Below are 27008 nucleotides of genomic sequence, written 5' to 3'. Positions count from 1 at the left end.
CCGCGCCCCCGAGGTGAAGCATCGCGGCCGCTTTGCCGCCGGGTTTGCCCCGTTGCAGAGAGCGGCGGAACGGAGCGCACCGGGAGGGGGGAGCTCCTCGGGCTCCCCGGCCTGGGAAACCGCTCCGGAGCAGGAGCCGGTGCCGGTACCGGAGCGGCCCGGGGCGGGGACTGTGCCTGCCGGGAGCGGCCGTGGCGGAGCAGGGGGATTTGGGGCTCTGTCCACCCCGGGGAGGTGTTGGGGTAACCCCGGTAGCAGCGGAGACCCTCGGGCTACCGGGCTGCGGGGCACGGTGGGGAAGAGGGGCCGCAGCCCCCCCGGCCGGCCTGGAGGGGCGCGGGCAGCGCGGTGTGGGGGCGGGCAGAGCCTAGCTGGGGCCGGCTTATTTCTTTATTCCTTTCCACCTCGGCTGGCCCTTCTCCGCCGAGGCGGGGGGCCCATGGGTGACCCCCCCGAGCAGAGGGCACCCCCCGGCCCTGCCTGGCCCTGCCTGGCGCTGCCGCCGCGCTGCCCGCACTCCCGGGGCCGGGCAGCGGCCGCCGAGGGGCTCTTTGTTTACCAATCGGTATCACGGACCGAGAGAGCAGGAAATTGCGTCTGTGCCGGGCCGTTAATTTAAAATCGCTCTTTTTCCTCCCACCGCCTCTCCCCGAGCCGCTCCCCGCCGACCTGGGGGCTCGGCCGCCCGCTCCCGGCTCCGGCAGCGGCCGGGGATGCGCAGAGGAGCGCGGCGGCCGGGGGAGGGCCGGGCCGGAGGAATAAGGGCCCCCATCTTCTTCCCCGGTCCCACCCCCGGCCGCTTCCTCCGCAGCTCCCTCCCCTCGGCCTTCGCTTCCCCTCCGCTCCCTCCCTAAAATCATCATCCCCCCCGCTCCTTTCCCCATCTCCCGGTATTGATTTCCCCGCACGCGAATCCCAGCGCAGCGCGGCGAGCCCGGGCACCGGCGGCTCCTCCGCCCGCTCCCGCCGCTGCCGCCCGCCTCCCCGCCGGGACCGGCTCTCCATGGAAGGGCAGCGGCGGCGGCCGGAGCGCCTGAAGTTTGCCCGGAGCGAGGTGCCGCGGGAGACGGAGCTGGGGAGGGCGCGGAGTGGGGGGGAGAAATGGGGAGGGGGGCGCTCAGCAGCCTGTCAAAGTTTTTAACTCCTTTTTACACCCCCACTTTGTACCCTCTCGGGACGCCCCGACAGGTCCCCCCACCCCCGGTACCACCCCCGGCCGGTGGAGCGCACCGGAGCGGGGTGCGTTTTAAATGCCAAGCCCCCGCTCGGGGGTGGGAGAGGCAGAGGGTGACGGTCCCCGGCGGTCTCCAGCCATGGGGGTGAGCTGGGGCGCGGTGCCCCCGGCTCTGCCAGGGCGCTGAGCCCCGGGGGGGGGGAACCGGGGAGGGGCGGGGAGGGGAAGGGGTCTGGGGAAGGTGGGGGGGGCTCCCCTCCCCCCCCGCCTAGTCTTGCCTCCTCTCTCCCTCTCTCTGTCTCTCTCGCTCCCTCCCGATGTTTGATCCCGCCGCGGCACCCGCAGGGATGAGCGATGGCGGGGCCGAGCCTGGCAGGAGCCCCGTGCTGCTGGCCGAGCCCGCGGCCACCGGGCGGGCCCGGGAGAAGGCACCGACCCGGGCGGAGCTGGAGAGCGCTCTGCGCGGCGGAGGAGGCGGCGGTGGCGGCCGTGGTGGCTTCAAGGACATCCCGGGAACGTCGGCGGTCAGCCCCGGCTCCTCCAAGGAGTGCGCCCCGGACAGCGAGAGCCCGTCGGGAGCTGGCGAGGCGGACTATTGCCGCCGCATCCTGGTGCGAGGTACGGGCAGGGTCCCCGGGCACCCCTTCCCTTTTCCCCACCGGGGCACTTCCCGGTTGCGCTCGCCCCCACCGGCCGGGTCCCCGCTCCTCGCCCCGTGGCCGGGTGGCAGCGGGATGGGGCGCGCTCCCCACCCCCCCCGCCACCGCTTCCAGCGCATCCCCGGCCGCTCCCGGGCTCCGGCCGGCTCTGTGCTCCGGCCTCTCAGCTCCGCCGCTGCGGCGGCTTCCCCCGGCTCCGCTCCGCACAGCGAGCACCGGGCCCGGTTCCCGAGCGCGCTCCGCCGTGCGGCTCCCGGGAGCGGGGCCGGGAGCGCAGCCGGGCTCGCCGTGCGTGCCCGCCCCGGTTTGCGGCCGAGGGCCGAGCGGGGCTCCGGAGAAACAGCCGCGGGGCCACGGACCCCCCGGACCGGCTGGGCACCGCCGGGGGGACGCGCGGGCAGCGGGAGAGGGGTGAAAACATCAGCTTTGCTTTTAAAGCGTTGTCGCAGGAAAAAAGCGTCACGAAGCGGCGGCGAGTTAGGGGCTTCTTTTTGCCCTTTTTTTTCCTTTTTTTTTTTTTTTTTTTTTTTTTTCCCCGGTGTTTACAGTATCTCTCTCTAGGTTGGGGCTGGGGGGACGCGCGGGGTCGGCCCGGGCTCGGCGGGACTCGGAGCCGGCGCATCCCGCCCCGCCGCCCGCGCTCAGCCCACGGCCGGCCCGGGGCTCGCCGGGACCAGCCTGGCTTGTGCTGAACCCCCAAAGTTTTGGGCTGCCTGGCAGGGATGCGGCAGGCGAGCAGGTGCCGAGCGCTCCCCGGTGCCCGGGGCAGCGGTGCGGCTCCATCCCAGGGATGCTCAGTGTCCCCCGCCATCCTCCGCCGCTCCCCAAGCCGCAGCCGGGAGAAGCTCCGCGGCCGCTCGGTGAGCAGGGCCGAGGCCGCCCGGCCTTTGCTCCGGCCCCATAGCCCGAGCGGGGACCGGAGCCGCGGCCCCGGCTCTGCCGTGTCCTCCCTCCCTCGTTGCTGCCCGGTGACGGCGGGGCCTGAGCCGGGCACGGCTGGTTCGCCATGAGCAGGGCCTGGCACAGCACGGCTCGGCTCGGCTCGGGCATCCCGGCCTGCCCGCAGGCTCGGGAGCGGTTGGCGGCCGGGTTGCAAACAGCCCAGCCGCCCATCGAAGCCTCTTTTCCGGCTGTCGCGATAGGTGCCTATCGCCGACAGTCCGGCTGCCGCAGCCCGAGCCCTTCCCGGTCGCCCCGGGCACCTCGGCGGGGGTGCGGGCAGCGCTCGGGAGCCGGGCCGGGGTCTCGCTCGGGGTGTCCCCGTGTCCTCGGTGGTCGCCGAGGCTGAGCCCGGCTGCCGCAGCCCCTGCCGAGGTCAGGCCGGGGTCAGGCCTGTCCTCTGCCCGGCCTTGGCCTGCCCGGGGCTGCCCCGACGGGCCCGGGGCGGCGAGCGGACCGGGGGTCTGTCCCCAACCCCGGGCCAGGGTCCCCGCTGCTCCCGGCCCCGGGGACCATCGCCCCGGAGCGACCGGTCTCACCATCTTGCTGCAGCCGCCACAGCGCGGACAAAATGGTGGCGGGGAGAAACGCCGCAAATCAACGGGAACAGAGCCGAAATGAAGCGGGGGGACATGGCGGGGACACCCGGGCTGCGGGGACACCCGGGCTGCGCGGACAGCCCGGCTGCGGGGACACGGACCCAGCGGCTCCCAGCCCTCCCCCGGCCGGGGTCCTGCTCCCGGGGAAGGGGGTTCGGTGCCAAGCACCGGCCGGCACTAGGGCAGAGCCTCCAGCTTGATTTTTCCGCAAAGTGGGGTTTTACACATTTTTTCTTTATTTTTTAAAATATATTTTCAAATCTTTCCAGTTTCCGCCCAGGCGCGGGGTGAGCGGCAGCGGGGGCCGTACAGGGACCGCTCTCCCCCGCCTCGCTGGCCGCCCCCGACTCGTGTCCCCGTATCTGGGTGGGTATTTCCAGCCGTGCTCCAGCATTTTTGGGTTCTCTCCGCAGCAGGGCACGGGGGGGTTGTGCCTTCCCGGGGCAAGGGCCGCATGAACCCCCAGGTCTTCCCCTTCCAGCCCCCGCCCCGCCGCAGCGCTCCCGCCCGGCCCCGCTGCTCGCCCGCGGTGGCTTTGGTGGGGACGGGGCTCTCGGGGGAGCCTCCCTCGGGGGCGGGAGCCGGTTGGGAAGCGGCGGGGTCCCCCCTGCCCTGGGGCGGCCGGGAGCGGAGCGGGGTTCCCCAGCCCGGTGCTTCCTCTGCCACTTACCGGTACCGGGGACCGGGTGGGACGGAGCCTCCAGCCGCCGCGACGGGCCGGCTTTGCCCGCAGAGGTGGCCCCGGCCGCCCGGCCATCCCCGTCGCGTCGAGGCGGCCGCGCTGGCGGGTGCCCTTGGCCGCGGGCACGGCCGGGGGGTGCAACCCGGCGGCGGATCGGTCCTTAGCGGGGATTAACGGGACAAAGGCTCGCAGCGGCGGCCGGCCGGGCCGGGCCGGGCCGGGCCCGCTGCAGCGGGGGGCTTCGGCCCCAGGGACGGCTGGAATTGGGGCGAGAAAGCAGATCCCAGGGTGCTCACCCCCTCCTCCCGGTCACCTGCCAGGGGCTGTGGCTGGGGGGTGAAGGTGGGATGTGTGGAGCTCTGGAGGGACCTCAGTGCTGTTTGGGGTGCACTGAGAAGGGCTGTGGGTTCCTGTGCCCCCCAAGTGTACCCCGAGGTGCGTGTGCCGCCATGGGCACACCAGTGCCTGGCACGGGGAGGGACGCGTGTATGCGTTTGGGGCTGTCAGAGCGCGTGTGCACCCCAGAAACGGGCTGGCAGCCATGTCGGTGCGGAAACCCTGTACGCACGGCTGCGCGTGGGGTGTCCCTGGGCGTGCGGGGGCATCGCTGTGTGCCGGGCTCTGCTGCCTGTGCTGTTGTGCAGGTTGTGTCTGCTGGGTGCTGTGGGGCTGGAAAAACGCTGTTCACCAGCTCAGGGGGCTGCACGCTGCCTGCTCGCCTTACCTCCCGCTCCCCTTCCCTTCTCCTCCCTGGCCATGTCTGCCTGACCTGCCTTGTCCTATTTAGCTGCTAAAGCAGAAGAGAGATTGACCCCTTTGGCATCAGATCTTTTTTGGGGTGTTTCAGTCCCAGCCCTGGTCCTGGATGAGCTGCCATCAGCTGTAGCCCAGTCCCCACGATCAGAACCTGTCACCAAGGCCCTGATGGGTGCTGGAAAACCCTCGGGCAGGACCTGGTTGGAGTCTGGGGTCCAGCGGCTGATGGGGGAAGCTCTTGGGAGGGGGTTCCTCAGGCAGGATGGTGTTGTGCCCCTTCTGGCATGGGGGGATGGCTTTGGGCCCCCCCAAACTCCCACGGGCGGGCAGCGGGGCAGGTGTGTGCGTGCAATAGGGCTGGGCTGAGGGGCTTTACCCGAGCTGGCACCGCGGGCTTTGCCCCCTTCCCGTCCCTCGGGTGCGGTGCCCAGCCCGCTCCCCCACCCCACGGCCCAGCTGCGGGGGGATGACAATAAATAATGCCGGAGCATGAGGGCGGAGGGGCAGGCGCTGGCAGCTGCGGCCGGGAAGCACCAGCGCCTGTGTTCGCCGCTCCTCGTGGCAGCCCCGCCGCTGTTGAGTGGGGGCACCGCGGCGTGGGCACGGGCGTGCGCACGTGGTGCTGGCATCGTCCCCGCCAACGCTCCTTCCCTCGCAAAACGGTTCCCCGGCCGGCGCCCCCATCCCAGCAGCGATACCCTACCAGAGATTCCTCCAGCCCTGTTCATTTCCCACAGCCCTGTGCCCACCCGTGGAGTTTGGGGGTGTGGATCAGAGCCCACCGGAGCCTCTCCCACCCTGGCCCCCCTGTACCTCCCACAGTGCCGGAACAGGCTGGGATGGCGCCTTTGCCGTGCGCTGTAACGTAGCGCTGGGAAACCAGCTTTGGGAATTGGGGTCCCTCTCCCAGGTCTGTGCTTGCTCCCCACTCCCCCTGTCCCCATGCCAGCTCTGCCGCCCCATGCCAGCTCCATCACCCCTTCCCAGGCTGCTCCTCGCTATTTTCCCCCTTCTTCCTCTGGCAATTTTATTATCCTTTCATGCATAAATCAACCAGAAAGGAGAACAACCTTACCCCAGCCAGGACTGCGGGGAACCTGGGGTTCCTCCGGGCCGGGGGCTGCTCGCCCAGGGTGGCTTCTGTGCTTGGCTTTTATTGAACTTGTGTGGCTGGTTTTTACTGAACTCCTACGGCGGGTTTGTCCCAGGAGCTCTGTGGCCAGGGCTCCCCCAGACTGGGCTCCCACTGGTGTTCCTGGTGCTTCAGGCATCCCACGGTGTGGAAGGGGCAAACGTGGGAGCTAAACCCTCCAGATTTGGTCTCCCCACCTCAAGCCATGGGCAGCGCTAGGCCCGGCTTTGTAAAACCCGCTGGCGCGAGCGGCTCGGGGCGCGCGGCGCCTCCCAAACCTGGCCTTGAATAGGGAACTGCCCCAAAGTGGGAGCTGCTGCTTTCCGAGCTGATGTTCCTGCAGTGACAGTAACTCTGGGAAGAGGGGAGTTGTAACAGCGATAACATTTTCTCAGTATTCCCAAGGAAGGATAGAAACCAAAAATAAGATATATTTTTAATTAAAAATCCGTTTAATTTGAACTCTTCCTCAGTTTAGAACTGCTTTTGCTTCTGGCTTTCGGAGTCTGTTATTTCTGTGGTTAAACACTCTGTTTTTTTTGTTACTATTTATCTCTTTAAAAAGAAAATAATCAATTGTTATGAAGACCTGTTCCCACCTATAAACTTGCAGCATTTATTCCCGCAATGAGCGCAGATGTTTCCATCAGCCGCGGTGGTGCAGCCGCTGTTTAATTCAGCTTCTCCTGCCCAGTGATGTCCCTTTTGCCCCGGTGCCCCCAGCCCGTTCCCTCCCCGGCGCAGCTTTTCCCGCCGTGGAGCTGTTTTTCTGACCCCCCTTCTCCCCGCAGATGCCAAAGGGACGATCCGGGAGATCGTGCTGCCCAAGGGGCTGGACCTGGACCGGCCCAAGCGCACCCGCACGTCCTTCACGGCGGAGCAGCTCTACCGCCTGGAGCTGGAGTTCCAGCGCTGCCAGTACGTGGTGGGCAGGGAGCGCACGGAGCTAGCGCGCCAGCTCAACCTCTCCGAGACGCAGGTAAGGCGCTTGCTGGCCCCTGCGCGATGGGGACGTCCCCGTGACACTGCGGCGTGGCCACGCGCGGCCCCGTGGGGACAAGTGTGACACCCAGGAAGTGGGGCTGGGGGTGGGCGAGAGCGGGCGCTGAGCCGAGCCCATGATCCCAAGCCCAATGTGGGGGTGCTGGCCGGTGTTTTGAGGGGGAGCCGGGGCTGGTGTGGCTGGGGGGAGCGTGTGCGGTGCTGTGGACAGGGGGTTTCCAGCCCCCCTTTCTGTGGAGCTGAAGGAGCTTTAGGGTTTATGTCAGGGTTTAGGGTTAGGTTAGGTTTAGGGTAAGCTTAGGGTTAGAGGGGCTGAGTGGTATCCCTGAGTGGGGTCTGTAGGGACCCCCCAGCCGCTGCGCTGCGCCCCCATGGGCAGCATCCCCGGGAGGGGCCGGCAGAGCGGGGAAAAGAGCAGGAGGGGGGTGTCAGGGGGGACCCCAGGAGGGTGTCAGTGGGGACCCCAGGAAGATCTCAGTGGGGACCCCAGGAGGGTGTCAGTGGAGACCCAAAGAAGGTGTCAGCAGGGACCCCAGGAGGGTGTCAGTGGGGACCCCAAGAGGGTGTCAATGGGGACCCCAGGAAGGTCTCAGCGGGGACCCCAGGAGAGTGTCAGCGGGGACCCAAAGAAGGTGTCAGCGGGGACCCCAGGAGGGTGTCAGCGGGAACCCCAGGAAGGTGTCAGTGGGGACCCCAGGTCCTAACAGCAGCACCCATAGCGCAGGGTGGTCTCGAGGGGCCGGGCGTCGCTGTGGGTGCTGCCGGGATGGGGCTGTGTGTGAGCTGGACCGATCCCGCACCCGCCGCTCCCCCGCTCCGCACCCTCCCTGTGGCGGCAGCGCCCCTGGGGACTGTCCCCGCGGCCCCCGAGCTGTGACGAGGCCCGGGCACCTCCTCTGCGTCCCCCGCACACGGGGCCGTCCCAGCCGGGGCTTTGCGGTCGGGAGGGGTTTGTCCCGGTTCTCTGCGGTGGGGTTTGCGCGGGCCGGGGGAGCGGAGCTGGGAGAGCTGACGTGTTGGTTGGAGCTGGTGTTGGTGTCTGCTGAGCCAAAAGTGCATCTGCTCGGGATGCGATGGTCTCGGCTTGAAAATTTATGCGGAAATAGTATTAATAATAACATTAACGAAGAGCGCCATGCAAAACAGCACAGCTGGGAGCTGCGGGAATGACTCTGCTAGCCCAGGCTGCCCCTTCTCCGGCCGTTTTGGGGACAGCCGCGTGGTTTTATCAAGTCAGATAGGAGATAATTGCAGGTTTTCCCAATGCCTTGCGTAACAAACCTGTCCCGCTGTCCGCAGCCGGGCCCCGGGCTCCCCCACCTGCTCTGGTTTTGGGGAGACCCTGTTGCTCCGTGGGGCTTCGGCAACCGCTGCGTCGGGGAGCAGAGCTACAAAAATAGCGGCTCTTGTTCCTTCTGGTGGCAGAACGGAGTTTTCGGTAAGGAGCAGGTTTCTGGCAGGATACGTGCACGGAGGCGCTGGCACGGCTGTGCCGCAGCAAAGCACCCGGGGGGCTGCACGGGGTCCCCTCCCGGGGTCCCCACCAAAGCCCTGGTGCCGGTGTCACCTCCACGGAGCCGGGAGGGACACGGGTGGGCTGAGCCGGGCTGTGGCGGGCAGAGCTTTGGCACGGGCAGGCCGAGCGGGTACCGGCTGCCGCGGGGACCGTAGGGACCCCTGTCCCCTTATTTACCATCCGCTTGGTGCCTCGGCGCTGCCTTCATCTCTCTGCGAGAAAATTCACACCCTGTAGGCCACGGCTGTCTCTTCTCCTCTTCTCTCCTCCCTCCCGCATCCTCTTTTTCCCATCTCTCTCCTTCGCTTCTGTCTTTTTCAATCCCTTCCTCTGCTTTTCACAGCATTTCCTTCCCTGCAGCGAGCTCCCGGTTGGACCTCCCCGGTTCCCCACACCTCCCGCCCCCCCGGCCGCCGTGCCTGGGGACAGCGGTGCCAGGCCCGTCCCACCCCCCGCTCCGTTCTGGGGTGCAGGTCCCCTTGGGACGCGGCTTCAGGCTCTGCACGCTCCGGCATCACCTCCCGACCCGGTTTCCCTGGTTGTTGCGGGACTGGGGTGAGCGCAGGGTTTTCCCTTCGATGGGGAGGGTGTCACACAGCGCCGTGCAGGGTGTTCCCTGCTGGGGACGTGGCCCAGGGGTGGGACAAGTCACCACCAGCCACCCCTGTCCCATGGGGCTCCGCCACGTCCATCAGTTCAGGGGCAAACCCAACGTTTGCAACAACCAGAGTGTTTTGGGTACTTCTGGGGTTTTCCTCCCGGCATTATCCCAGGATTCAGGGCAGTTCATGGTATAATTGTTCCATTTCATATTTTGTTGCTGTTTCCCCAACCGGCAGCATCTCATGGCTCTTTCTCGGTTGACGTTTGCGCCGTGCTGGTGGTTGGGATGCTGGGGCGGGTCCTTTCTGTCCCCTCATGGAATAATATCCTGGTTTCAGGATTAGAACCGTCCCCCACACCAGCCGCCCCCCACTTTGCTCTCGGCCGGGACCCCTGGGTGCCACAGGACCCGGCACGGGGGGCACGGGCAGAGCGGGGACACGGGGGAAGGGGCCACCGAGGAGGGATTTTTGTGCCTGTGAGTGTTCGGGGGGGGAAGTGATTCATCTGGGCTCCTCCGCGAGGAGCGAGTGGTGCAAACAGCGTGACGAGATAGGAAGAGACACGATGTCACTGCGGCTGGAGAGCTGCAGCCGAGCGGCCCCGCGATGGGGCCGCGGACCAGGCTGCGCCCCGAGAAATCCCGGCGGAGGAGAAGAGAGAAAAAAGCAAAAAAGCGCCTTTTTTAGCCTCTTATTTTACTTCCCTGGCATCCAGTCTGCGTTTTTGGCAGCCGTAAAGACGCGTACCTGTTCTGCCGCACCGGGAGCTGCTCGGCTGCAGCCCAATGCCGTTTGTGCTTTTTATAATTAACCCCTGGGTATGGTTAGTCTTAAGTGAGTTTAATTAGCCCTGTAGAATGTTTCCATTGGCTCGTCAAGCAGCGGCCTGGAGATGTGGGCGCCCCCGCCGCCGCGTCCCAAGGTGAGCTCCATGTCCCTGCGCTGGGCTCCCCGGCAGCGCGGCCCAAGGCTTTGGGGGAAAAGTGCCCCGTTTTGGTGTCATTAAGGGATGGAAAACGGGCTGCGAGGCAGAAGGACCCCGGGGGGATGGCGAAGGGAGGATAATTCCCACAAATCCCGCAACGGGAGGAGATGCGGGATGGGCTGGCCCAGGGGATTTGCTTTCTGGGTCAGGAGTTCAATGCCAGGCTCAGGTTCAAGTGACCCAGGGTCTTTGCCAGCTCTTCCCACCCTCATTAGGGCGAGGACAGAGAGGTGACACTCATGGCGAACAAGGGCTCCCTTTGAGGAGGTCAGGACAGGGCTGGTTGCTTCAGACCATAGAATCACAGAATCATTTTGGTTGGAAAAGCCCCTCAAGATCATGGAGTCCAACCATAACCCACCCCTGTCCCTGCCCCATGTCCTGAGAACCTCATGTCCGTCTGTCCAGCCCTCCAGGGCTGGTGACTCCAGCACTGCCCTGGGCAGCCTGTTCAATGCCCCACAGCCCTTTGGGGAAGAAATTGTTCCCAGATCCAACCTCAGCCTCCCCTGGCGCAACTTGAGGCCGTTTCCTCTGCTCCTGGCGCTTGTTCCTGGGGAGCAGAGCCCGACCCCCCTGGCTCCAAGCTCCTTTCAGGCAGTTCAGAGATCAGAAGGTCTCCCCTCAGCTCCTGTTCTCCAGCTGAACCCCCCAGGTCCCTCAGCCGCTCCATCACACTTGTGCTCCAGCCCCTCACCAGCTCTGGTCCCTTCTCTCCACTCACTAAAAAGAGCTTTTTTCCAAAAAGCCTGTGTTGGAAATTGCTTTTCCAGACCATGCAGAAAATCTAGATGTCATATCCAAGTAGTTTCTTTTCTGAGGAGGCATCCACCCACCTGCCCCTCCATCTGCCCATCCATCCATCTGTGCATCCATCCATCCATCTATGTGTCTATCCATGCATCCATGTGTCCATCCATCCATGTGTCCATCCATCCTTCCATCCGTGCATCCATCATGCTTTGCTGTGCTTAGGAAAATAGTCTCTCAGACGTTCGGTGGTCCCTGTTGCCTCCACGCAGCTGCTCTGGAGCCATTGCCAGTTTGTTCCATGGGTGACCCCCTTCCCACCTCCCATGGGTGGTGCCCAGCAGGGAATGTTTTCTCGCTTCTGCTCGGGGAAGCTGCAGCTCCACATGCTCAGTGTTCCATTGGGGTCCCCCATCCCCATGCAGCCCAGTTTGAGGGGTGCTGCTCCCAACAGGTGCCCCTGTCCATCCCCGGGGCCACTTCTGGTGGAGCTTTAACTTTAACCTGTTTGGTTCCTGCTGAACCAACCTGGCAGAATTAGGTTTTCCTGGGGTACTGGGTCTGATCCATCTCCTCAAGGGACCTGGGGAGCTCCGGGGACATGGGGACAGCAGGACATGGGGACAGGCACGTAGCTGGGGAAGGACATCTTGTCCAACCATGGTCGCTTGCTCCTGCTGCTCAAAACTTGGGTGGCAGCGAGGGACCTGCTGCTACGTTCAGGGTCTTCCCACGTCATCCCGCGTGATCCCGTATTTAATGGCCCCAGACTGGACCCAGATGCTGAAGGTATCCATAGGATAGTTAGAACCGTGGAACAGTTTGGACCAGAAGGGACCTTCAAGGGTCACCCTTGGCCTGGAAGGCTGGGGGTCCCAGGCCCCGTGGCAGGAGGTGGCCAACTGGAGATGCCCAAGGTGGCCTTGGAAGGAACTGAGCATCTCCGGTGGCTTCTGGGTCCCCTTCCCACATGCCACCCTGTGTCAGAACACACTTATGGAGTAAACCTGCTCACATGGACAAGCTAATCCTGTCCCTCCCCGCGGCGGGGGCACGTGGTGGGGTTTACCCGGCGGCCGGGGGGGCCCCGGGCTGGTGGCAATAAATCTGTGTGAGAAGCAGGTACCGGCGGCGGCAGGACCAGGCTGGCACCGCCCGCCCCGGCCCTCGCCCGCCCCCAAAACTCACTTCTTTAGGGCACCCCCACAGCTCCCCAGGCTCAGGTTGGCACTGGGGCAAAATGGCGACTGTAAGTAAACGTGGAATAATTAATGGAGGTTTTTCTCGTGACGCGTTTTCCGTGGAAAACAGCCCCGCAGCGAGAACCATTTCGGAATTTGCAATGGAATATTTCCGTTCTAAGCGTGATGGGAAGGCCGGGTGTTTCCAGAGCGCCCTCCGGGGCTGGCTCCACACGCTCCAGGGATGTCTCTTCAGAGAAGTTGTTTCCTAAAAATGGCAGTTTCTGGTGGAAATCGGTGTTGGTGATGGTTTTGGTGACAGTTTTGGAGAAGTGTGTGGAAAATGGGAGGAAGCACCATGTCTGTGTGGTGCATCCCCGCAGCATCCCGGAGCTGCGGGAGGGGACGTGACCATGGGGACACCGCTGTCCCCCCAGCGCCCAAACCAGGTGCCAATGGCTCTGCCGTAGGTGACACCGCCTGGGTGCCGGGGCTGTGTGAGAACGTCCCTGTTGGGGATGTCCTATGGCAGCATTGCTGGCACCCCAATGAACGGGGGGATCACCCGTCAGCCTTTGCCGCGGCTCCCAGCAGACAGGGGTTTGTCTCTGCCCGATTTCGGGGTGCTGGAGGGTGGTCCCTCCGGGACATCTGGCTCTGGACCCACCAGGCTGGATGGTGGAGGACATGCCACCCCACCAGCCCCATCTCTCCCGGCTCCTTCGTCTCCCTTCCATTGGCAAAGGGAGGTTCCCGTGCCATGGAGCCGCCAATATCCCGAATTCTGAGCAAAGGCGGAGGGTGCGCTTCTTTGGGTCAGCGGTGGGGCCGGGGCTGCCTGCGGCCGGGCTCCTGGCCCAGGACACAGTCCCAGCGGGTCGGGGACACCTTGTCTGTCCTGGGCTGGAAGGATGTCCCCAAGGGTGTCTGTGCTGGGCCGTGGCGCAGGATTTGGGGCGGGTGGCCCAGCCGGGGTGGCCCCAGGCGCTGTCGGGGTGCGGAGGGGCTGGAGGAGACCCCAAGGGATGAGTCCGTCCCCCTCAGCACCGTCTCCCCGTTCCTGCCATGGCCGGGAAAAGCCAGATGGGCCGTGCAGCCGCCATCGCGCCGTTACGAAACCTCCGGCCGAGGCAGCTTTGGGCAGCGAGCCCGCCGGCTTACACAACACCGGGGAGCGGGCCTGCGCCGAGCCCCCGCCTGCCCGGCCTCGGCGGCTCCGCGGCCCGCGGGACGGCGGGAGGAGGAGGAGGACGAAGGCTGTCAGGGTGCGCTGGGGAGATGGCGGAGCAGCCGGTCGGCTCCCACCGTCCCCCGTGCCGTGGCGGGTGCTCGCTGATGGCGGCGGGAGCTAATCCTGGTGAGGAAAATGGCCTCAGCTGCCGGCTATGAATAGTCCGGCATGGCCGGCGTGCCGGGGGTGCGCACAGCGTGGGACGTGTGACCATGTGGGACGTGTGACCGTGTGGGACGTGTGACAGCACCAGGTCAGCCCTGGGGCACGGCTGCCGAATCATAAACACCATTAAAAACCAGTATCATACCCCCAGCCCTGCCCGGGTGGTGCTGGGAGCCAGGGCTCCCGCCTGGCGATGCCCATGGGTGTCCCTGGGGACAATGGGGACCCTCCTGGCCAGGGATGTCGAGACACTTGGGCGTTTTCGGGGGCCATGGGGGACACTGGTGTGATGGAGCGTGTGTGCTGGTGCAGTCGGGGTGTAAATGAGCAGACGTGCTGGGCTGGGTAGAGATGGGGCGTTCGGGCTCCTGGGGGCAAACCGCGGTCACTCAGGAGTGACATCCCACCGCTGCTCAGCCGCAAGCCGGCAAAACGCTTTGGGTGGGTGCCAGGTGGTATAAAAATGAGCCAAGGAGAGGGAGGGCAGTGCCCGCTCCCCAGCTGGCCAGCGTGGCCGTGTCCTGCCCTGGAGGGGACGGCTCAGGGCAGCGTGCGGGGCCGGAGGAGCTGAGCAGGGCACAGCCAGGCGGTTATGGGACCGAAACCCTCGGCCAGCCCCCCGTGTCACCCAGTGTTGTGGGGCGCTGGGCTGTCCCTCCCCGGGGAGCTCGGCCTGCCGGTGCCAGGGCTCCGATGGGATTAACCGCCTGGAAATAATGAGTGTTGTGGCCGGAGGTGTCGGAGGGCAGCGGCCGGAGCGGCCGCCGGGAAGGGGCTGGGGAGGAGAAGCCCGGGCTGAGGCACATCCCAGGTCCATGGGGACCGAACCCCCGGTGTGCTCGGTCCCGGTGCCGCCGCGGTGCCGATCGCTGTGGAGAAACCAGGGGTGGAGCTGGCTGTCCCTGCTGCTGCCACGGGCTGTGGCAGCGGTGACGCCGTGTCCCCGCCGCCCTGTTTGTTCCCTTCCCCGCAGCACTGGGGGGGTCGGCAGGTCCCTGTTCAGGGGGACGTGACCCCGCGGGGATGCTGAGGGGTGGGGGGTCTGTTTGAGCACACGCGTGTGCACAGAACCTGTGACATTTGCAACCCGGGATATGGTTTAAAGCGCTCGGCATAGGACGGGGAGAGCAGGCAGAGGGAGGGGGCGGCTCGGTGTCTGCATGTCCGTCCTGATGCTTGGACAGACAGACGGACGGCGCCTCTGCAGAACACCCCCGCAGCGGCGTTCCGAGCCGCCGGCATGCTCGGTGACATTTGGAGTGGGTGTCCCTTTGCGACGTGACACCGAAGCTCTCCGTCTCTCCTCCCAGGCGCGGAGCGGTGACGGTGCTCGTGGTGTGTGGGGAGGGATGGGGCTGCAGGGCGGGGGTGCCGGGGGCCCTGCGGGTGGATCCTCCCCCCGTGGAGGGAATTTCCACCGGCGGGTGGAGGAACCTGTGGGTATGTGTCTGTGACCCTCCGCAGCTCATTCAGTTGCATAGGAGGCACGGGGGGCGGGCGGGTGTGTGCATTTAAAATAAAATAAAGCAATATAAAACGAGATAATAAAATAAAAATAATAGAATAGATAAAATGAAATATAAATATATTAAAATTATAGAGTAGGAATAGAACAAACTAAAATTGAAATAAAAAATAATAAAAATAAAAATAAAAATAAAATAAAATAAAATAAAATAAAATAAAATAAAATAAAATAAAATAAAATAAAATAAAATAAAATAAAATAAAATAAAATAAAATAAAATAAAATAAAATAAAACAAAAGGAGGTGGGCTGGCCGGGGCCGCGGGGCCGTCCGAGGGTCCGTGGTTTCCGTGGCCCTGTGGACACCCCCCGCAGTAAAAGGCGCTTGGGGGCAGAGGGAATTTCAATATCACCTTCCCGGTGGCCATCGGGGCTGTTTCTGTGCTCGCTGCTCTCCTTGGAGAGCTCGTTAGGTGATAGGGCATCGTTAGTTTGGTGCTTTTGTGCAGGCAGGGGGATGGACCAGGGGAGAGCTTCTTTGGGGAAAACAGAGAAATATAAATATTTATGTAATAATGTATAAATTTATAACACATATATACAATATATAAAAATATATTCAACCTTCACGTCCCCACTGAGGTGCTCTCCCGGCAGTTTGGGATTTGTTTGTTGGGATTTTTTCCCCTTTACTCCCTGTGCCCGGGAATGTGACGGGAGTCACGTAGAGTCACATAGAGTCACGTAGAGCCACGTAGAGTCATGTAGAGTCATATAGAATCATGTAGAGTCACGTAGAGTCACGTAGAGTCACGCAGCCTGTGATGGACGAACTTGCCACCCGCGCTCCGTGGGCGGTCGAGCCCTCTCCTGTGCTGCCGGGTGACAGAAGGGGACAGGGGGACAGGGTGAGAGGCTCTGAAGGGCCATGGGGAAGGTGATTTGGGCCGGACACTGGCTGGTTCTCACACCACACACTGGGAAGCATCTCCTGAGATGACCAGGCAGCAAATTTTAACCTTCCAAGCTGCTTTTTCACCCAATATGCACTTGAGGCTTCATACTCTTGGTCACTGCTCGTTGGACACCACGTCCAGCCTCTCCAAGGACTGATTTTGCTCCAAGGAGGAGGGAGATTCATCTTCTGATGTGATGAAACGTCTTTTCCAGCCAAAATGATTCTGTGATTCTGTGAAAAGAGTGATGGAAAGATAATTTTGCGTAGAGGGCGGGAAAAGGGACCTGCAGCCGTGGGTGGGCTGGTGAGGTGTTGGTGGCGTTTCATTGTATGCTGAGAACTGTTGTAATGAGTCCTGAAGGCTTTGGGTGACTCTGCCGGTCTGACAGACCTGTCAGGGCACTGGGGTTGTCTCCTTCCCTTTCTGCTGGTTGTTATTGTGGGTTATGCCATGGTAGCACCCATAGGTTCTAGAGGAGGTGGGGACCCCCCACGCTGCAGCTCCCCTGTCCCTGGTGGGTGCACACGTGGCTGTTCTGGTGCACAGATCTGAGATCTCTGCCCTCAGTTTTTTATGGAAACATCCAGCCCAGGACAGAGCAGATTTTCGTGCCCAATTTTCACGCTGCAGGGCCTGGAGAAGTCATCAGCTGCTGAGCTCCGACGGACTCCAGAGGCAGATGGTCCTGTCTGATCAGCTCGTAGGACTTTCCTCCGTAGTCTGGTTCACCCAGGTCGTTTCTCACATTAAAACTTCTCGCGCTCACTGTGATGATGAGCACACTCCTGCCCCAGGAACAGTCCTCCAGGAGCCGTTCTCTACCTAGAATCACAGATGGTTTGTGTTGGAGGGACCTTCCCACCCCCCGGTGCCCCCCCTGCCATGACAGGGACATCTTCACCAGCTCAGGGTGCTCAGAGCCCCGTCCAGCCTGGCCTGGGATGTCTCAGGGATGGTTCAGCCACCACCTCTCTGGGTACCTGCCCAGGCTCTCACCACCCTCAGGGCAACAATTCCTTCCTCATGTCCCGCCTGAATCTCCCTCCTTTAGTTCAAACCATCACCCCTTGTCCTGTCACAACAGGCCCTGCTCAAAAGCCTGTCCCCATCTTTCTTACCCTGAGGTCCCTGCAGCCGGTCGCTCACCTCGTGGCGAAGGGGCCTGCAGACCTGGTCACAACGACTGGTTGAACATCCAGCACCAGGTTCCTTCTCCAAACACGTAGATTTATAAATCTGCAGGTCGTGCTTCTCCTCATACCTTCAGCATCGTGCTGTTTCTCACACAGTCTCTCCTCGGGCTTTCAGAGTCATCTCCATACGACTTGTCTCCTCCCCGTCCTCGGAGAGTCACCGTCCTTTGCTGCTGAACGCATGACCTCCCACGTCCTGCTTTTCAGTCACATCCACATCCACGTCCTTGTCTATGTGGCTGCATCCAGGCTTGGCCTGGTCGCTCTGGCACGTGTGGTCCCAGGTCCCACAGCCCCCGGCACGGGACTGGTTGTCACCGGGAACCGGGGGCTCCTCCTGGGACCTCTCCAGAGCAGAGTGGGGCTTGTCCTGCCACCCCTGTCCTCCCCAGCCAGCTGTCCTGGCTGTCCCCAGGGTGACACAGCTGGGGATCACAGAGTCATAGAGCCATCCAGTGTCCTGGGCTGGAAGGGACCCACGAGGATCATCAAGCCCAGCTCCAATAACTCCATCATAGGTGTCTGTAGCTGCTCAGCCTTTCCCAGCCCATAATCCCACGGGATGTTCTCCCAAGGATAAAGCGGGATGTCAGCTACTCCAATACAATTATTGGGTGGAGCTCCCAACTCATCGGGTGGATCCCAAGGGATAAACACCCTTCTGTGCACCACAACTCTTGCAAACAAAAGCCAAGTGAAATAATTAATAACTCGGTCCCCAAAGAAAAGCTCTATTCCAAAATATGTCTGAGCGAGCCGTCACACCCATTTTGCTCTAAATCTCAGCCACAGACTGTCAAGAAAGGCTGGAAATTACTCACCAAGCTTACAGAGATTAATCCCAGAAAATTTCAAAGACACTCTGATATATTTTCCTGTTCATCACCACATCACGGGCATGCAGCAGTGCAGCCAGGAGCCTGGAGGAAGAAGAAAGCTGCTCTTTTAGAGAAGGAAATGAAGCCAATCTCGTCAACCCTGGCAAAGCCCTCGCTGTGGTGGCGGGTGGGAGTTGTGATGGAAACCAGAGGAAAAGCCAACTCGAGAACTTGGAGCATGGAGGAGAAACTGTGATCGAGGGGAGATGGTGGAGCTTGTAGGATGGAGGGTGTTGGTCTCTGCTCCCCAGGAACAAGCGCCAGGAGCAGAGGAAACGGCCTCAAGTTGCCCAGGGGAGGTTGAGGTTGGATGTGGGAACAATTTCTCCCCCAAAGGGCTGTGGGGCATTGAACAGGCTGCCCAGGGCAGTGCTGGAGTCACCATCCCTGGAGGGCTGGACAGACGGACATGAGGTTCTCAGGACATGGGGCAGGGACAGGGTGGGTTATGGTTGGACTCCATGATCTCGAGGGTCTCTTCCAACTAAAATGATTTCATGACTCTATGATATTGCTGAAAGACGAAGGATCGGGGCTGGAGGGAAATTACTCATGGCCTTGTCAAGGACTGCGTCTGGCTGAGCTTATTTACATCTCCAGTGTATGCAACTCAGGGCTTGATTGTAATGGGGGATGAAAAGGACGTGGATCTCCTAATTAATGACAAGCTGTAGATGAACTTTAGCCATGACGGCAAACGTGATCCTGCTCATCTGATTTGTCACCGGTGCGGGCGGGGAAGAGCTCATGTCAGTCTATGAGATGTAAGGGAACCGGATTTAGCAAAGCACATCCAGCCTGGGCCGCGGTGGTTGGGCAACGGGCACAGAGAGGGACCGTGAGGGGGTCAGTGGTGGGAGAACCTCCTGCAAGGGGGTCGGGCACAGCAGGACAGCAGGCAGGGCTTCTGTCTGCACCAGTGAATGGAGATGCCATCATTGCTGGTGGCATCAGGGAGCAGAGGGCGTCCAGGCGCTGGGATGATGTCCCAGCAGGAGCGCTGGGAAGGAGGAACCCAACAGCTCCTCCCCAAGGACCGCATTGCCACCTTCCCCAGCCGAACCCCACGTCGGCAGGTTTGAGACCGGCGTCACCTCAACTCTTTCTCCCTCTTGTCCTCTAGCATTTCCCCTCGTGTCCCCCGTGGTGCGGAATGGGGTGTCAGCACCAGAGTTCATGCACATCAGTGTCCGCTTCAGTTTTTATTGATCTGTTTATTGGATTTGCCCATCCGTTTTGCTATTAATTGTTGGTGTTCAGCGTCACGACTGGTGCCCCTGGAAAGTTCCTCCCCAGCTGCCCATGAGCTCCCAGGAGAAGCAGCAGCACAGATCCAGCGTGGAAAAAAAGCCAGAACACCCAGGAAAAACAAGGTCCCGCGGGAATCGAACAGACCTCTGGAGACCCCGACAAGGGCCCTTGGCTCTTACTGACCTGTGGTTGTTCTTCACAACCTGGAGAAGACAACCAGAACGTGAGAGCTGACCTCAGGGTACACCAGGGCTGAGGAGCTTCTCTCTAATGGTTGGACTCGGTGATCTTGATGGTCTCTTCCAACTAAAATGATTCTATGATTCTACTGGTGGCCAGCGGTGGAGGAGAAATCAGTAGTCAGGATATCAGGCCGTCCCCTACTTGCCATGTCTTTCCAGCCACCAGCATCTTTGGACTAGATGATCTCCAGAGGCCCCTTCCAACCCCAACCATTCTGTGGTCTTTGGGAGCGCTCACCACCAGGAGGTAACCAGGTCATCACCTTAAACCATTGAATGTCCTGAGTTGGAAGGGACTCAAAAGGGTCATGGAGTCCAACTCCTGCCCCTGCACAGGCCACCCCACAGTTCACCCCGTGTGTCCGAGGGTATTGGCCAATTGCCTCTTGAATATCATCAGGCTTGGGGCCGTTCTCCTGCATTTTTTGAGCCTCTTCCTCAGCCCACTTGCACTTTGCCTTCCCGGGCACCCCGCAGCAGGGACCGACACGCTCTGTGCTGCCCAAACCTCTTCCCTTGCTCGGGCTTCCAAGCTGGTGACCACACCTGCTGCCTCCAGGCGCGGGTGTCAGGAGAACCCCGGACTCCTGGGGCCATTCCCGCACCGGCTGAGGCGCAGGGTGGTGACACTGACCCAGCTGGCAGATGAACCATCCCTGGAGACATCCCAGGCCAGGCTGGACGGGGCTCTGAGCAACCTGAGCTGGTGGAGATGTCCCTGCTCATGGCAGGGGGAACTGGGGGGCTGGGAAGGTCCCTCCAACCCAAACCATTCTCTGTCCTGCAGCCTCCTCCTGCTGCAATAGGAGCTGTGCAGGGGCCGTCTGTGCCTCAGTTTCCCTTTGCACTGAAATTCTTGCGCAGCTGGGGAGGGTCTCTCAGACCCACCAGCATCTCCATGTACCTGAGGTGATACCGTCAAACTGGGAGGGTGCAGACACTGGGGGGAGGGGGTGAGGAGAGCTGGTGGTGGGTTCCCAGTCCTGGAGCCTCGACAGTGGGTTGAGATGGACACTGGGCTGAAAGAACAGGGTTTGGGCTGGGTTTGGGTTGGGTTGGGATTAGGATTAGGGTTAGATGGATGCTGGACTGAAGGAAGCAGAGTTTAGGCTGGGTTAGGATTAGGGCTATGGTTAGAGAAATGCCGGCCTGAAGGAAGCAGGGTTTGGGTTGGGTTGGTTTTAGGGTTAGGTTTAGGATTACAGTTAGGGTCAGATGGACGCTGGTCTGAAGGAAGCAGGGTTTGGGTTGGGTTGGTTTTAGGGTTAGGGTTACAGTTAGGGTCAGATGGATGCTGGTCTGAAGGAAGCAGAGTTTGGGTTGGGCTAGGACTAAGATTAGGTGTAGAATTAGGATTAGGGTTAGACAGATGCCAGGTTGAAAGAAGAACGTTTTGGTTGCGTTAGGATTAATATTAAGGTTAGGGTTAGGATTAGGGTTAGATGGATACCGGGCTGAGGAAAGCAGGTTTGGGTCAGGATTAGGGTCAGATGGCCACCGGGCTGAAGGGCCCGTGCCCCGGGCACCTCTCCCCCATCCCCAAGGACAGAATGGTGCTGGTGGGGTGTTTGGAGGCTCCGTGCTGCCCGCGTTGGCTGCGGAGGGATGCTCGGGGCGCCGGGGTGTGCGTTTCGCTCTGCAGTCCCACCAGACCTTCGTTAAGAGGTGGATAATGGTGCGGGATTGTGGGCTGTCCCCTTCGGCCCCCATGTGGGGGGGGGTTCTGTGCTCCCCAGAATTCAGCAACTCGAGGAGGTTCCCACCAGAAAAACTGGGGTTTGCTGATTCCCCGGGACGTGGGACAACCCAGCCCTGCCCAAACCCGTCCCACCTGCTGTGGAGGGACCAGTGGGGACACTGGGGAGGGGACATCATCCCTGGGCTGTGACGTGGGCTCAATGGTTCTGGTGACAACGAGGGATCCAGGGTGCAGGGGCAAGGCAGGGAACGTCCTCGAGAGCTCCCCGCGGGCGGGGGGGTCGGACCGGGGCTGGCGGTGGCCCGTGGTCCCAGGAGGTTTCAGCTGTGGGACATTAGCTCATCCCTGGTCCTGGTGTCCCCTTGTCACTGGGGAGCTCGTCCCCGAGCATCCCCAGCTTCGCCCAGACGTTGGCTCTGCTGTGGTGTCCCCAACACCTCCTCCATCCCCACGCGCCATTAGCTCTGCACTGTGGGTCTGTTTTACCGGGGGATGCGCAGGGAGCGTGTCACGGGGACCTGTCCTGCCTCGGGGACTTCCCGGTGACTGGGGTGGGTCCGAGACCCGCTGGCTCCGGAGCAGACAGGGACGAAGCCTCTGCCGATGCGCTGGGATTTATTCCTGGACGGTGTTCGATTTGTCCCCCCGATCCGCAACGCTCTAATCCGAGTGTCTTCCCATCCGTCTCCTTCCCTCACCTCCGTCTCTGTCCGTCTGTCTGTCCCTCATGCCTCTCTCTGTCTGTCTCTCTGCCTCTCCTACCCCTCTGCTCTGCCAGGGAGGGATGGAAACGGGGCTGCGGTTGGGGGTGCGGGGGCAGCCGCAGGGGGACGGGAGCCGCGGGTTGGGGGCTGGGGACCACGTCCCAGCCGGGTGAATCGGGTGCAGTTTTGGGGCTGGGGGTCCCACAGGGCCCCAGCTGTTCACTGTGGGCATGTCCCCAGCTGGGTTTGGGCACAGGAACGGCTCTGTGCCCAGAGGTCCAGGGCCACCAGGAGCCACCCTGTCCCCTGCCCGTAGCAAGGCCAGGGACCCCCCGCCCTGCCCCGTGGCTTGGCCTGGCCAGGGAGGGGTTGGAGGTGGGGACACAAACTTGGGTTTGGTGACCGTCACAGAGAACCCAGCATGTCCCACAGCTCAGTGTGCCAGGAGCACAGGGCAGAGCAGTGACAGGCTGGATCAGACCCGGGCTCCTGGATCTGGGGTCATACCCTGGGCTCCCACCCCAGGGTCCTGCCCAAGGATCCCATTCCTGGGTTCCCATCCTCGGAATCCCACCCCCAGGCTCTTGTCCCTGGGATCTCATCCCTGGAATCCCGGCTACAGAATCCTATCCCTGGAATCCCATCCCCAGGATCCCATCCCCAGGTTCCCATCCCCAGAATCCCATCCCTGGGATCCATCCCTGGAGTCCCATCCCCAGGATCGCGTCCCCGGGATCTCATCCCCGGGTTCCCATCCCCAGGATCCCATCCCTGGGATCCATCCCCGGGTTCCCATTCCCAGGACCCCATCCCTGGGCTCTGGTCCCGCTCCCTGCGGTACCCGCAGGACTCGGCCGTTTCCCTGGCAGCGTGGTGGGGACGGATCTCGCTTGGGTGTTTATTTTAATACGTCTCTCTCCTGTCTCTCACTCTCTCCTGGCTCTCGCCTCTCTTTCCCTGCCCCCCCTGTGCTCTCGCCATCCGTGCCTCTCTGTCCCCCCACCCCGTCCCCCTGCTCCCCCCAGGTCAAGGTCTGGTTCCAGAACCGGCGCACCAAGCAGAAGAAGGACCAGAGCAGGGACTCTGAGAAACGTTCCACCGCCACCTCCGAGTCCTTCGCCACCTGCAACATCCTCCGGCTGCTGGAGCAGGGCCGGCTCCTCTCCGTCCCGGCCCCCCCCAGCCTCCTGTCCCCCTCGTCCAACCCCATCGCCAGCCCCACGGGACACGGCTCCGGCTTGGCCACCCCAGGCAGCACCTCCCCGGGGCTGGCCGGGGGGAGCAGCCCCCCAGCGCCGGGAGCCTTCAGCCTGCAGGTCCCGTCTCTCGCTTCCTCCTCCTCCTCGTCCTCCTCGCCCCGGCTGCCGGCGCCCCCGCTGTGTTTCGGGGGGCCGCTCCTGGGCAGCCTGCATGACCTCCCGGGCACCTACGGACTGGGCACTTCTGCTTTTGAGCCTTACACGCGGCTGGAAAGGAAAGACAATTCTCTACCCAGCAAGAAGCCGAGCCCTTAAATCGAAATCAGTGTCAAAAGGTCTCCCCCGCCCCAGCCCCACCTTCCATCCCCTGCACCCCCACGCACCCCACACCCCGCACCGGGGTTGGATTTGGCAGGTGGGATGTGGAAGATGATTTACCGTCCATCTGGGTGTGGGTGCAAGTGTGTACGCCTGGTCACCCACCCTGATACCCCAATACGGCCGTGGTGACACCCCCATACAGCCATGGATGATGCCTTGATATGGCCATGGATGACACCCTAATACAGCCATGGATGACACCCCTATACAGCCGTGGATGACACCCCAATATGGCCATGGTGACACCCTGATACAGCTGTGGATGACACCTTGATATGGCTGTGATGACACCCTGATACAGCCATGGATGGCACCCCAATACAGACCTGGATGACACCTTGATATGGCTATGGTGACACCCCGATACATCCCTGGGTGACACCCCGATACAGCTGTGATGATGCTCCAATACGGCCATGGATGACACGCCGATACAGCCATGATGACACTCCACACCTCCCAGCCCCAGGTCACACCTGGGGGGGGTCTCTGGGTGTCCCATGTCACCAACGCTGTCCCATTCCTCGCCGTCACCGCTGGATCTTCCAGGGCCACGTCCCCCCAGGTATCGCGGTTCAGGGTCTGGCAGATGGTGCCGTGGTCTCGCTGGGAGAGGAGCAGCTCTGGGGGGATGTCGGACTGTCACCCCAGGGCTCGTGGTGGTGTCACCACCGAAGCCCCGGGGAGCAGGAGGCCTCCCCAGAAGGGAGAGCGCAGGGCAGCACTGGGCTCAGTCTCTGCCCAGCCCTGGTGTCCTTGGCGAAGTGTCGTGCCTCAGTTTCCCCACCTGCCAAGGGCTTTGTGTTCTGATGGAGGTTGTCTCAGAGCATCCCGGTGGCTGTGGGGTCCGGGTCCCCTCTGCTGGGGGGTGGGAGGTCTGGGGGGACGCATGGTGCTGCTGATGTCCCCAGCCCCCCATACCAGTGGTCCCTGCACTCAGGAGTCATCCCCAGGCTCCTCCTGCAGAACCAAACCACTCTCCCACACCCCAATTTGGTGCTGTCTCCCCTCAGCAAACCTCGGGGACACTGGAGGAGCCTCTGACCTGGCCCCCAAGGGTGACAATGGCTTCCTGGGGGACAGGATTCAGGCGTGGGTGTGCGGTGCTTTTCGGGCAGGGCATGGCGTGGGGACAGCGTCAGGGAGACCAGTGGGTGGCAAAAAAGAGAGGGACATTGCATGGGGTGGCTCTTCAGGAAAGGGACAGCGTGGTCACCCTGGCATCTGCTGACAGGGCGCTGCACTGGGCCAGAGTTGGGCCCTTCTGTGGTGTGAACGTCACCTTGGCAGGATGCTGGTGGCATCACTGTGGCAGGGTACCCTGTGGTGGCATCACTTTAGGAGGACGCCCTGATGGCATCGCCTTGGCAGGTTGCTCTGGTGGCATCACCATAGCAGGGTACCCTGTGGTGACATCGCCTTAGCAGGATGCCTGTGGCACCACCTTGGCAGGACGCTGGTGGCATCACCGTGGCAGGACATCCTGTGGTGGCATCAGCATAGCATGATGCTCTGTGGTGCCATCACCTTGGCAGGATGCTGGTGGCATCACCATAACATGATGCTCTGTGGTGGCATCACCATGGCAGGATGCTGGTGGCATCACCATAACATGATGCTCTGTGGTGGCATCACCATGGCAGGATGCTGGTGGCATCACCATAGCATGATGCTCTGTGGTGGCATCACCATGGCAGGATTCTGGTGGCATCACCATAACATGATGCTCTGTGGTGGCATCACCATGGCATGATGTTCTGTGGTGGCATCACCATGGCATGATGTTCTGTGGTGGCATCACCATGGCAGGATTCTGGTGGCATCACCACAGCATGATGCTCTGTGGTGGCATCACCATGGCGGGACGCTGGTGGCCCAGCCCTGGCAGGCCACCCTGCAGGGCCATCACTGTGGCAGGGTTGGGGTGATGCCCTGAGCCCCCTCCCAGCCCCCAGGAGCTGCCATGGGGCTCACCCCCCAAACGCCCCCCAAACCGAGGGGGTCCTGCGTCCTCCCGCTGCCCTTCAATGTGTCATAGTGATAATTAGCACCGAGCACCCCCTGTGGGGACACAGCCGCTGGCCTGCACGCTCCCAGGGCTTTTGCAGGGAAATATTTAAAATAAATGATTTTATGAAGAGGTCTGGGTGGTTTTTTATTTTACCTTGAAATCAAGCATTTCTATGAAATAGTATTTATTGATCACCTCACGTCTGGAGCACTTTACGGGAGCGAGCCCTCAGGTCTGCGGAGCTGGGGACGGATCGGCAGCCCCACGGCCGCAGGTGGGGAAACTGAGGCAGGACACGGGCTGGCCTGGGGACGCAGAGCGCAGGGCCAGGGCTCGGTGCCGGTGCCGAGCTCCCCTCTCCCGGCCCGGCTCACACCACACGCGCTGCCAACACCTCTCCCGACACGTGGGATTTGCCGGATCCCGCAGGTGCCCTGGGCTGCCCAGACCCCGACACCCCGTGACGTGTTTGACTGAGACTGCGGGATTTCGACAGGACAGAGCCCTTCTCCCTTCCCTCCGTCACTTAATTTATATTTATATCGCCGTTCTTCGTCCTTCCCTGGTCTGCAAACGTGGTATTGAAAGGCAGCAAGCGGAGGCGAGCGCAGCGGGGATGCTGTTCCCCCCAGCCCCACCGGACGGGGGTCCTGCCTGGAAACCCCCCCTGGGACTGGTTCTGCTTCGGTTTTCCCTCTTTTCCCCGGGAGCAGCTGAATCACGGGAGTTTCTTGAGGTCACCGGACCCCAGTTCCTCCCAGCTTGTGCTCACTGGGAGGAACCCTGGCCCAGTGCGGTGGAGCAGTGAGACCCTTGCGCCTCCCCAGGCGGAGCAGCTTTGGGGGCATTTCAGAGAAAACAAGGCCCGGTTTTATTTTTGAAGGAGCCCCAAAAGCCTGGGATCTTTGGGGGGTCCCTGGTGTGTTCTCCCAGGCCGGGGCATCCTTGTGGGTCTCCTGCATCCTCCTCCCGTCGCTCAGCAGCCGGAGGGGTGGAAATGGAGGCAGGGGAGCCACAAGCTGCCCTTTCTGCAAATTTAAACCAAAATGCTGCGTTCACAAAGACCCCAAAAGTGACCCAAAGCTGCTTGTCCAGAGTCTCCCCTCCCAAAGCGAGCAGCCACAGCGAAGCTGTCCCGGGGGCGCGGGAGGTGGCGCGGAGGCTGCTCACCCCCGCTCCGCTCGCCTCCAGCAGCTGCTCCTGGCTTGTACGTTGGAAAAAAGGATAAAGAAAAGTACTGGATGTAAAACTTTAACAAATACTGTGGTTTCTTATGGTTTCTAATGGTAAATAAAAGTTATGTCCTGCCTCCTGCCTCCTCCATCGCCTTCGGCAGCTGCGGCTGAGCCGCTCTCCAGCCCGGCTCTACTGGTACCAGTAACCTCGTGTGGTGGCTTTGCTGGGCTGGGTGGGATTTAGGAGCACAATGTCGCCTGCTCTGCCTGAGCTCGGAGCCCCCCAAGCATGTACACGCAGAGATATGTCCAGTACAGCCCCCGCAGCACCGCACACCCCATCTGGCACCCACCCGTCCCCAATGCTGGTGACCAACTGTCACCCCCGACATGACCCCCCATCCCCAGCCCTGTGGGGTGTGGGGGATGCAGACCCCTGTACCCATAACCCCACTGTACCCCAAACTATTCCC

General features: G+C 62.1%; 1 protein-coding gene across 2 annotated transcripts; it reads left to right on the top strand.

Annotated features, from left to right (window-relative positions):
- Nucleotides 1–600: 600 nt before the first annotated feature.
- VAX2 (ventral anterior homeobox 2) lies at nucleotides 601–26668 on the top strand (the record flags this gene model as incomplete). 2 transcript variants are annotated; one of them, XM_082051804.1, is made up of 4 exons in its annotated part: nucleotides 601–1054; nucleotides 1520–1792; nucleotides 6733–6920; nucleotides 22795–26668. In XM_082051804.1, the coding sequence occupies 3 exons, from the start codon at nucleotides 1522–1524 to the stop codon at nucleotides 23281–23283; spliced, it is 948 nt and encodes a 315-aa protein (XP_081907930.1). In that variant the 3' UTR covers nucleotides 23284–26668. The 2 variants fall into 2 exon arrangements, with proteins under 2 accessions (XP_081907930.1, XP_081907929.1); XM_082051803.1 differs by lacking the exon at nucleotides 601–1054 and having other exon boundaries at nucleotides 1492–1792.
- Between the last annotated feature and the right edge of the window lie 340 nt (nucleotides 26669–27008).

This window comes from Streptopelia decaocto, assembly GCF_964273445.1.
Source record: "Streptopelia decaocto genome assembly, chromosome: 4".
Lineage (NCBI taxonomy): Eukaryota > Metazoa > Chordata > Aves > Columbiformes > Columbidae > Streptopelia > Streptopelia decaocto.
The sequence above is the reverse complement of the archived record's forward strand: the minus strand, read 5'-3'. Positions and strand labels throughout refer to the sequence as shown.